At 62.5% G+C, this 10,744-nt stretch overlaps 2 protein-coding genes across 3 annotated transcripts; one reads left to right on the forward strand and one right to left on the reverse strand.

Moving 5' to 3' along the window:
- The first annotated feature begins 805 nt into the window (after positions 1 to 805).
- Positions 806 to 7,337, forward strand: HAP1 (huntingtin associated protein 1). Its single transcript, XM_041462982.1, has 15 exons — positions 806 to 902; positions 2,780 to 2,856; positions 2,953 to 3,069; positions 3,167 to 3,267; positions 3,474 to 3,582; positions 3,719 to 3,797; positions 3,893 to 4,023; positions 4,098 to 4,172; positions 4,258 to 4,395; positions 4,472 to 4,539; positions 4,617 to 4,784; positions 4,999 to 5,312; positions 5,400 to 5,618; positions 6,039 to 6,141; positions 6,849 to 7,337. The coding sequence occupies exons 1-15, from the start codon at positions 806 to 808 to the stop codon at positions 7,234 to 7,236; spliced, it is 2,184 nt and encodes a 727-aa protein (XP_041318916.1). The 3' UTR covers positions 7,237 to 7,337.
- Positions 7,338 to 8,196: 859 nt separating this feature from the next.
- Positions 8,197 to 9,445, reverse strand: LOC121351136 (gastrin/cholecystokinin-like peptide). 2 transcript variants are annotated; one of them, XM_041463024.1, is made up of 3 exons: positions 9,196 to 9,445; positions 8,488 to 8,688; positions 8,197 to 8,371 (listed from the first exon to the last, which is right to left on the reverse strand). In XM_041463024.1, the coding sequence occupies exons 2-3, from the start codon at positions 8,684 to 8,686 to the stop codon at positions 8,247 to 8,249; spliced, it is 324 nt and encodes a 107-aa protein (XP_041318958.1). In that variant the 5' UTR covers positions 8,687 to 8,688; positions 9,196 to 9,445; the 3' UTR covers positions 8,197 to 8,246. The 2 variants fall into 2 exon arrangements, with proteins under 2 accessions (XP_041318958.1, XP_041318957.1); XM_041463023.1 differs by lacking the exon at positions 9,196 to 9,445 and having other exon boundaries at positions 8,488 to 8,743.
- Between the last annotated feature and the right edge of the window lie 1,299 nt (positions 9,446 to 10,744).

Genomic DNA, 10,744 nt, shown 5'->3' on the forward strand with positions numbered 1-10,744 from the left:
GCACAGAGGATGCCAGGCTCATGCCAGCCCATGCTTGGAGCCAGAGGTGGTGAATGGGGAGGCTGGAGTGGGATGGAAAAGCCCTTCCCTGATCAGGGGCCTGGCAGGTCCCAGCACTGCAATGGGCACTGCAGGTGCAGGGTTTGTGGCGTGGGTGATGATGGGGAGTCCAGAGCAGGGTGGCAGATCAGGGCTGGCCAGAAAAATGTACCCTGACTCTCATGGGGACCCCATGGCTTTGTGTGAAGGGCCCAAAATCTCTCCCTGTCCTTCCCAAGGGGCAGAAGCTGCTGTTTGTGCGTGACCCACAGCGTCAACACTGCCGAGCTGCTGCTCAGGGACCCCCGGTGTCCCTCAGCAGTCACCACCACCCGCGGGTGTGTGATGTGCCCGGGCTCCCCGGGCTATGAGCTGGGACAAGAGGTGTGACACCTGCACCAGCCCCCAAGGGCTGAGCAGGATTGTCCCGGTGGGCTCCCCACAAGCAGCCCAGTCCTAGGGTGCCTGATGGGGATCGTGTCCCTGGGGTAGCCCTGGAAAACGGGGCGGAATGGGCACCCCCGACCCCCGCATCGCCCCCGCGCTGCTCCCGTCCGGCTCCGCCCCCGTCCCGGCCCCGGCCCTGGCCCCGCCGCCGGGGGATGCGCCGGGCAGGTGCGGGGGACGGGGCGATCCTATAAATAGGGGCGGGAGCGGCCGCAGCGGCTCCGCTCAGCGTGGCGGGGCTGGGCTGGGCTGGGCTGGGCACGGCACGGCACGGCTGGGTGGGCACAGCGGGCTGGGCGGCCGCGGTGGGCTCGGCGCGATGGAGATCTGGAGCAGCCCCGCCGCCTACGATGAGTTGAACGGGAACGCGGAGCGCGGCGGCGGCGCGGACCCCATCGCCCGGGAGCTGGAGGAAGGTGAGGGCGGCGCGGGTGGTCCCGCCCCGGGGATGGAGATGGAGATGGAGATGGGGATGGGGATGGGGCTGCAGCAGAGCTGGGCTCCCCCCGGGGTTGGTCTGGAGCGGCGGGGGCCGGGGTCTCCCCGGGGCCGAGGCTGGTCCGGAGCGGACGAGGCCGGGGTCTCCCTAGGGCCGGGGCTGGTCCGGAGCGGTCGGGGCCGGGGTCTTCCCTCGGGAGCTGCCGTGTGCTCCCCTCCTGTGCGTTTCCTCAATCCCGGGTCCCCTCGCCTCCCTCTGGCTCGGGGTTGCCGCCGCCCCGTCCCTTGGGGACCCCCAGGGTCACCCCGACCCCAAGGAGACCTGTCCCCACGCCGGGAGGGACGGGGAGAGGGGCCCTGCCAGGTCTGCGTGTGCCCGTGGGGTAGGGCGTCCCTCCTGCCGTGGGAACGGGGTCCTCCCCTCCCGCACCCCGCCGGGTCGGGCCCATCGTGGATGGATGTTTACGTGTTCGCCAGCGCTGCTGCAGCCCCCGTCTCCCAGGGCCAGCCGCTCGCTCCAACCGTAACGATGCTCATGCTCTAATTATTTCCAATTAATGGCTCAGGGGCCTGACGAGGTGCGGCTGGGGACCCCCGCGGAGAGGGGGCCTGTCGGGGTGAGGAGAGGGGGGTGAGGCTGGGGCTGTCCCTTCTCCGCATGGCCGTGTTTGGGGTACGTGCCCTCTGGGGCGTGGGGCAGCAGCCGGGGCAGCGAGGAGCGGACGGGACCGGGGTGGCGAGTGGGGGCATCGCCATGACAACACACTCACCATTACACAACCCCAGCTGGGGAGGCCTAATGGGATTTGTGTGGCTGAGCTTCCCCGTTAACCCACTTCGTCTGCACGACTGGGGGGTGGCTCTGCCTGGGGACGCGGGTGGGGGCCCTGAGCGCAGCCAGCGCTGCTCTGCCAGGGGAAACTGAGGCACACACCCTCGGGGCAGCAGAGCAGCAGAAAGGACACCGGGAGTGCTGCGTGCCGTGGGCAGGGTGTGGGTACAGGCAGGTCCCGGGCTGGAAGCAGGGTTTGGGGTGCGGGCAGGGCTCGGGGCCCTGCGGCTGCTCCCGGCTCCCTCCGGCCGCACGGCTCCAGCGCCGCCGTCTGGGTGCGTGCCCGGCGCTGCCTGGCAGGATCCGCACCGGGGGGACCCACGTCTCCGTGCTTGCACCTCCTCTCCGTGCCAGAGACCCAGGGAGCAGCGGGGGAGGCAGAGCTGTCGCTGGGGCCCGGATTGACGCGGTGGGCAGCTGCCCGTGCCCGCAGCGTCCTGGCCGCAGCTGCCTCCGGTGCTGTGTGCGTTCTGTGCGTTGTGCTGTGCAGCTGCAGGGGCACCGGGTGGGTGCGGGCTGCAGCATCCCCTCCCCCAGAGAGAAACTAGGGCAGGGGGGAGATCTGGGGGAGGGGGCTAGGGACAGATTGGAGGGGACGCCGCCTGTGAGCCCGGCTCGGCACGGTGCCACCCACAGCTGGAGCTCCAGCTTGCTTTCTGCTGGAGATGTCACCTCCGATCCTGTCTCTGCTGCTGTCCTTCCCCGTCCCCCCTTTCTGTCCGTGAGTCCTGCAGTGGGGCTGGCACTGTGCCTGTGCTGTGGTCGTGGGGTCAGCAAGGGGACCCAACATTTTTCTTGCCACCCCAAGGTGCGGGCAGGGTCGGGGGTGAGGTGTGAGCCCCCTTTTTCCCATGATGTTGTCCCAGCTGTGGGGATCCCTGCCTGGCACTGTGTGAGTTTCCACCCAGCAGACAAAATGTCCTTTTTGGACAGCAGCCTGAGGCAGCCTTGTGGGGATAGTGCTGAACCCCTGGGTCAGTACTCCCACAGTGTGGGCATTCACCTTCTGGCCCTCTCCCCCAGTCCTGTGTGCTGAGCGGGTGGTCAGGATCACGAAGACCTACCACGATATTGACGCTGTCACCAACCTGCTGGATGAGGTACGTTGGAGATCCCACCAGTGTGAGGGCTGCTGGGACCCTGGGGACACAGGGGTAGGTGAGGAGTCCCAGCTGAGGCAGACCTGCCCCTCGCAGAAAGAGCGGGACCTGGAGTTAGCAGCACGCATTGGGCAGTCCCTGCTGAAGCAGAACCGGAGCCTGACTGAGCGCAATGAGCTCCTGGAGGAGCAGCTGGAATTGGCCAAAGAGGAGGTAACGGCTCCTGGGCACAGCCTTGGGCCCCTGTGTGCCCCCCTGGGGGCAGCTGTGGTCCCCTTGGCCGTGTCCTGAAGCACTTTGTTCTCTCCAGATCGCGCAGCTGCGCCACGAGGTCTCCATGCGGGATGACCTTCTCCACTTCTACACCACCACCACGGAGGAGAGCGAGCCTGCCACCACCACCTCCACACCGTGAGTGGGAGTCCCTGTCCTGCCACTCACCTGTGGGCTGGGCAGGAGCCATCACCATCCCTAGGGCAGCACTGGCCACATCCCTTCCCTCCCTTGGTGGCCGTGGGTCCAACCCCACAGAGCTTGGTCGCTGGGGGAGTGGGTAGGGGTCAGAGTGGGCAGCCCCACCCTGCCTGCACTGCTCAGGCCATCCCTGCTGTCCCCAGGCTGCGCAGGCACGAGTCCTCGCTGTCCCTGCAGCAGTACTTCCAGTACGACACCTTGCAGCAGAAACTCCGGTGCCTGGAGGAGGAGAACCAGAAGCTCCGCATGGAGGTGAGCAGAGCCAGCTGGTGGATGCCCCTCGGTGCCCACCTGTGCCCTGCTCTCTCTGGGGGACACCCGAGCTGCCCCCTCAGGGAGACAGCAGGTCCTGCCTGCCAAGCTCAGCCCCCCCAACCCTCTCCCCCAGGCCACCAACATCGCCACTGAGACCTGTCAGTACGAGGACCAGGAGCAGCAGCTGATGATTGACTGCGTGGAGCAGTTTTGTACGTAGGGCTCGGGGGTCTGCAGGCACTGCCCTGCTGAGTGGGCTGCGGCTGGGGGTCGTGCCCGGTGGTGACGGACCCCGGCCCCCCCGCAGCCGAAGCGAGCCAGCAGGTCGTTCACCTCTCGGAGGAGCTGGCGCACAGGGCGGAGGACGCGGCGCGGCAGCAGGAGGAGATCACGCAGCTGCTGGCGCAGGTGGCGGACCTGCAGCAGAAGTGTCGCACGGTGAGGGTCCCCTGCCCGTGCCGGGGAGAGGGGGATGCGGGCACAGCGCCCTGACCCTCCGCTCCTGCCCGCAGTACGGCTCCGAGGTGGAGGAGCTCCAGCAGCACCTGACCGCGGCCAAGGAGGTGCAGCAGCAGCTCCGGCTGGAGGTGAGCCCGGGACAAGCTTTGGGTGCCCCCCTGGTGCGGGGTCCTGCCCCGGGGCCGTGCTCCAGCTCCCTCGGTGTCCTCGCAGCTGCGGGATCTGCAGGAGAAGTACGCGGAGTGCGGCGGGATGCTGCAGGAGGCCCGGGAGGAGGTGAAGAGCCTGCGGAGCCGCAGCCTGCCCAACAGCACCGTCAGCCGCTACAGCGCGGCCAGCCTCCTGCCCGTGGTGAGCCGGGGGCCGGGCGCCAGGGGGGTGACCCCGCTGTCCCCCCGGCACTGACACTGCGTACCCCTGTCCCCAGGACTCGCTGGCGGCCGAGATCAAGGGGATGATGAGGAAGAGGACGGACAGCTCCTCCTCAGACTACAAGTGAGTGCTGCCATCGGGGGCTGGTGCTGTGCCCTGGGGCAGGGTCCGGCTCACCCTGAGCTGCTTCCTGCCCACAGGAGCTACCAGCGCGTCTTTGAGACCGTGAAGGCCGTGAACCAGGCAGCCAAAGCCAAGTCCTGCTCTGAGTCTCCCCACCACGTTCCAGGCTCCAAGCAGTTGTCCACTGCCCACTCTGGGGGGGCCAGCACCCCCCACAACAACTGCTCCGGCTCGGAGGATGCCCAGTGAGCGCTGGGGTGGGGGAAATGGGGCAGGTGTGGGGGGGGAATGGGGCAGGTGGGGGGGAACGAGCCAGGTGGGACGGCTCCTGCACAGGGGCTGGGCTGCTGGTGAGCTGCTGGAAGCAGCCTGGGGCAGGGAGAGCAGGGTCTGGCTGGGGCCCAGCACAGCCTGAGGTGCAGGGTAGGGCTGCAGCCCTAACGCTGTGCCCCCCAGCAGGGCCGAGGGGGTCGGGGAGGAGTGCCGGGCAGCCCCGGGCCGGCAGGACCTGGAGGCGGCGGTGCAGCGGCTCTCGGTGCGGCAGCAGAGCCACGGCTCCGAGGAGCGCTCCTTCTTCGAGGCCGAGAGGGAACGCAAGCTCTGGCGGCTGAGAGATGGGGACAGCTCCAGCGGCTTCCTCACCCCCGAGGGCAGCGTTGTCTCCACCGGCACCAACTGCTCGGGGGGCTCGGAGCTCACCGCCGGCTCCGGCTTCTCGCTGGGCTCCCTCACCTACTTACCCGACAAACTGCAGATTGTGAAGCCACTGGAAGGTGAGGGGCAGAGGGGCTGCAGAGCTGCAGGCGCTCTGAGGGTCCAACACCCCCACCTGAGCTCCCCCCGGCTGTGTCCCCCACCAGGCTCTGTGACACTCCACCACTGGCAGCAGCTGGCACAGCCCAACCTGGGCGGGATCCTGGTACCCCGTCCCGGGGTGCTCACCAAAGACTTCAGGCAGCTGGACATCGACCTGGAGGAAGTCTACAGCCTCAATGACCTGGAGGAGGATGATTTGGACCCCAGCTCCTTCCAGCTGCTCCCTACCTCAACACCCGCCAAAGCCAAGGAGCACCCCAGGGGTGAGCTGGGGATGAGGGGACAGAGGGGAAGCAGCCCCCGGGGTGCCCCTGCCCTCCTGTCTCGGCTGGCTCTCCCCTCTTGCCGCAGCCTGTCCCTGCCACCCGCCTGTCCCCACGGGGATGCTCCGCCTGCAGCTGCACAAGGAACATTCTCGGGCAGCTGCCCCGGCGGGATGAGCCCTCGCCATCCCCCTGGCGAGCCCCTGCTGCCCCTCCGCTGCCTGGAAGGGGCCGGTCTGGGACAGACGGCATCTCCTGGCCCCACCTGTGCTGGCTGCCCCCTCTGAGCAGGCACCAGACGCAGTTGCTGCTGAATCTGTGCCCTGTGCAAGGAGCTTCCAGCCCAGCTTTGGCTGTCCCGCCTGCCCTCCGCCGTGCCCTGCACCTGTGTCCTGACCCCTTGTCTCCTGTCCCTTCCAGTGTTCCTCTCTGTTAACAGCCTCCCCCAGACCCCGTCTACCTTCACCATCACCACCTGCCACATCCTCCACCCCACCACCGCGATCACCACGGTGACTCCCAGGTAAGGCGCGTGGCCCCCGCCGCCTGCGCTGCCTGCACCGGCCCCGCCGTGCCCCCGAGCCCTCTCCTCCTCCTCCTCACCCCGGGCCTGGCTCCCTGCAGCTCGAGGAAAGGGCAAGCCGGGGGCCACCTGCAGCTCCTGCTGCTCTGAGAGGTGCCAGCAACTAGAAATCTCCCCAAATCTGGCTGCTGGGGTGTCTGTGTGCCAGGGGCTGGGGCCAGCCCCCTCCTCTGCACGCAGCACCCCGATGGATGGATGATGGAGGGATGAATGGAGAGCCTTCCTCGGGTAGGGGAGCAGTGAGTGCTCCTGGCACTCTGGGGAACCCACACAGCTTTCCTCCCTCCACACTTGGGCAGCAGCCAGGAACTTTTCGCAGCCGGCTGCTGGGCTGTCCCTTCATTAATGAGCACCGGTGATTAGCCCTAATGAGGCCCCCTAAGGCTCGTTGGGGGTTGGTGTGAGCTGGAGTTCACTGCTAGACAAAACCCTGGTGTCTGGAAATTGCTGGTGGAGCAGTGACTGTGTCCCAGTCTCTCCTGGCTGCTGAGGAGCAGCCCCCATTTGGGGGGTCTCCTACAGCCCAAGGCTCTTTAGGTGAAGGACAGAGGGTCCTGCTCTGCCTGCAGCCCTGCCTGGCCCCCTCAGCAGCATCCCCCAGGACAGGGCCCCCAGCTGATCCCCCTCTGCTCTCTCTTCCCCTCCAGTCTGTATCATGCCGTCGTGCCTTCTTGTGGGCCCTTTGAGGGGCTGAGCCTCAGCAGCCCCTCACCAGAACTGACTCCCCCCACGCTGGCGCTTGGCCCTGGACCCCCGAGCACCCCCCTGGGACTCTTCAGGCTCTTGCTGGGGCGAGATTCCCACTTGGCACCAAGGACTGGATCACGGTGGGCCCCCTCACTCCACTCCCAGGACCCTCAGCACTCTGAGCCCCCTGTGCCCAGGGGGCAGGGTGGACCCCCAGGCAGGAGCAGCACTTTCAGCTGGAACCTGGTGGAGAAGCTGCAGCGCCTGGGGCTGGACAAGGTGGTGGCCAGAGGGGGGACATCCTATGCACAGCCACGGCCCAGAGGGGCCTGGGGCACCCAGAAGTGACACTGCCGCAGAGCCCCCAGGCTCAGGGTGACACATCCTCTTCCTCACTCATCCGTGGGGAAATGGAGACAGGATAAGCTTCAGCCTCAGCTCCTGGTGCTGCCCCAGGTCCTGGCACCAGCATGGGGGGCTTTGCCCTGGCTGCAAGGACAGAACCTGGCACTGCTCCCCAGGTATGGGGGGTACAGGGGGTGCTGGCTGACCCTGTCCCTGCTGGGGGAGTGTGGACCCTTCACAGGAGCCAGTTTCTGGCAATAAAAACTGTTCCTGCTTCTGCTGAGCCTGTCTGCGGAGCGAGGGGCAGCTTGGCCCGTTTGGGGCTGTCCACATGCTGCAGGGAAGGGTGAATCCCAGTCTGGGCTCAGGTGTGTCCTGGGGCAACCTGCTGGGGCCAGGGGGAGACCCCTGCCCCCTGGGCTGGGCCCCTGGCCAGCACCTGGGCTGGACTGGCTTTTAAAGGGAATGGTGGTTTAGCTCTTTCCTGCTCACTCAGTAGCAATAGTAGCAGCATCCACAGCTTGGGATGTTTCTGGGGGTGCATCTGCTGCTCCCCCCAGCTGTGTCCCTTCCTCCAAGCTGTGCCCCATCCCCTGGCAAATAAATGTGAATTCACAGAGCAGCTGCTGTGTGCTGTGTCTGCTGCCACGTTCTGTGTGTGCTGCTGTGCCCAGTTCAGTCTCTGTCCTGCGCATCCCTCTGGGGCTGGGGGCAAATCCCTTCTGCCCTTTGGGGCTGGGGGCAAATCCCCTCTGTTGTCTGGGGCTGGGGGCAAATCCCTCTGGGCCTGGGGGCAAATCCCTTCTGCTCTCTGGGGCTGGTGGCAAATCCCCTCTGAAGCTGGGGGAAAATCCCCTCTGCCCTCTGGGGCTGGGGGCAAATCCCCTCTGCCCACCCTCCCAGGCTCTCCCCAGCACAGCCAGGAGTGCAGAGGCCATGGTGCCAGAGTTTTATTGAGGAAAGGGCACGCACTGAGCGTGGCAGTGCTCTGCCCAGCCAGTCCAGCCCAGCAGCTACACAGCACCAGCCTCATCCTCAGCACTGCGGCGGCCAAAGTCCATCCAGTCGGGGTAGAAGTGGTCGTGCAAAGCCTCCATCCCCTCATCCTCATGCACAAAGGCCTCGTGCTTGTTCAGCTCTGCCAGGGCAAAGGCAGCAGTTAGAGCTGGAAATTGCTGGAAATTGCTGGAATTTTATCCCCTCACAGGGGCCAGGCTGCGCCCCCCAGGGCTGCCCACCCTGAGCTCCCAGTACCTGTGAGGACGTGTGGCAGGAACTGGGACAGGAGGTGCTGCTGCTCCTGGGACAGGTACTTGGGCCAGTCCCGCCGGGCCAGGCTGGGGAGGGGCTGCTGGGGGTCCCCCAGGGCAGCTGGTGGCTCTGCTGGTGGCCGGCACAGGCAGGAGGCCACGGCGAGGGCGAGGACGAGCCCGAGGCACAGCGTCACCTTCATGGCTGTGGGGACACAACGGGGGGGAGTGGGGCAGCTGCAGCTCCCGAACTGGGACATGCTCAGCCTGTGGTGAGGGCGGCCTGGGCACTCAGCCCCAGCCCATGGACAGTTCACAGTCTCCTCTGTCCCTCCCTTTGGGTCCCCAAGTCCCCTCCATCCCTTTCACCTTCTCCCCAAGTCTTTTCCATCCCTCTCTCCTGGCTGGTCCCCAGTTCCCCTAGAGTTCCCCTAGAATCAGAGGGATCCATAAGGATTAAGTCCCACTCCTGGCTCCTTGCAAGGATGCTGAAAACTAAAGCATGTGGCTAAGAGCATCATCCAGCTCCTCCTTGAACTGCAAGAGCTGGGGAGCTTCTCCTCCCCAGGGCACGGCCAGGCCCCAGATCCCCTCTGCTCCTCTCAGTGGGTCTCTGAGCTGCTCTCTCCCTCCCATCTGCTCCTCGGCTTTTCTCCATCTCTCTTTCCCCCCAAGTCACCTGCAGGCAGTGCCAGAGCCCTGTGAGACTCACCTGGGGGTTCTGAGGCTCAGCAGGGTGTCCTGTGGGTGTCCTGGTGGGGGTCCCACTGGGGGTCTCAGTGGGTTTCTCTCTCCAAGACCAGCCCAGCTCAGTCCTGCTTTTAAAGGCGCTGCCGGGGCTGCCACGCCCCAGGGCGGCTCCACACACAGCCAGCCACCGCCGGGGGGCCTCGGGCACCTGTGTGTGCCCACAGACACACAGACAGGGACAGACACACGGACAGACCCGCACAGACACACAGAGACACAGACAGACACACAGAGACAGACACACAGACCCACACAGACACACAGAGACAGACACACAGACAGACCCGCACAGACACACAGAGACAGACACACAGACAGACCCGCACAGACACACACAGACACAGACAGACACACAGAGACAGACACACAGACCCACACAGACACACAGAGACAGACACACAGACAGACCCGCACAGACACACACACAGACCCACAGACAAATCCACACAGACACACAGAGACAGACACACAGACAGAGACAGACACACAGACCCACACAGCCACACAGAGACAGACACACAGACAGACCCAGACACACAGACAGACCCGCACAGCCACACATAAATAATACAGTATAATATAAAGGCTTTATACAGTATAAAATACAGATACATATGCATACATCTCTAACAGATAACACGGCTGATGAATCTATGTAAATACATCCAGGTATCCATATGTGCACATGGACACAGAATCACAGCTACAGGCATGGACACACGTGTGCACACGTGTGTGCTTATAGGGATGATGACTGCATGAGGAAATGGTACATCATGGATTGATGGAGGGTGGGGATGGATGCATAAGGAATAGCATGACACATCTCTATATATGTATCCACACATACATGCACATATATATCTATATCTATATATTTTATATTTAGATATTTTATAAATATATTTATATTTATATATATATATATTATATAGATATATGCATGTATGTAGGTATGGAAACACAGATATATATGTATATATATGAATGCTTACATAAATACACATATATATGCATATGTTTATATGTACATTTCTATTAGATGTGTATATACAAGTATTCACAAATATATATAATAAATATATATAGATATATAGATTAGATATAGATATATATGTGTGTGTATGTATGGAAACACAGATATATGTATATATATGAATGTTTGTATAAATGCACATATATATGCATATGTTTATATGTACATATCTATATACATGTGTATGTACAAGTATTCACAAATACATATACACACTCCATGATTTTTGGAGTCCCTAACCTAAATGATTCTGGGATTATGTGTATATATATATGTGTGTGTGTATATGTATATGTGTATATATGTGTATACATATGTATATATATACATATATATGTACATGTATGTGTATATATGTGTATATATATGTATATATATATACACATATATATGTATATATATACACGTATATATATGTATATATGTCTATGTATATGTGTGTATATATATGTATATTTGTACACATATATCTAAA

This window comes from Pyrgilauda ruficollis, unplaced genomic scaffold (genome assembly GCF_017590135.1).
Source record: "Pyrgilauda ruficollis isolate IOZ18807 unplaced genomic scaffold, ASM1759013v1 scaffold161, whole genome shotgun sequence".
NCBI classification, from domain to species: Eukaryota; Metazoa; Chordata; class Aves; order Passeriformes; family Passeridae; genus Pyrgilauda; species Pyrgilauda ruficollis.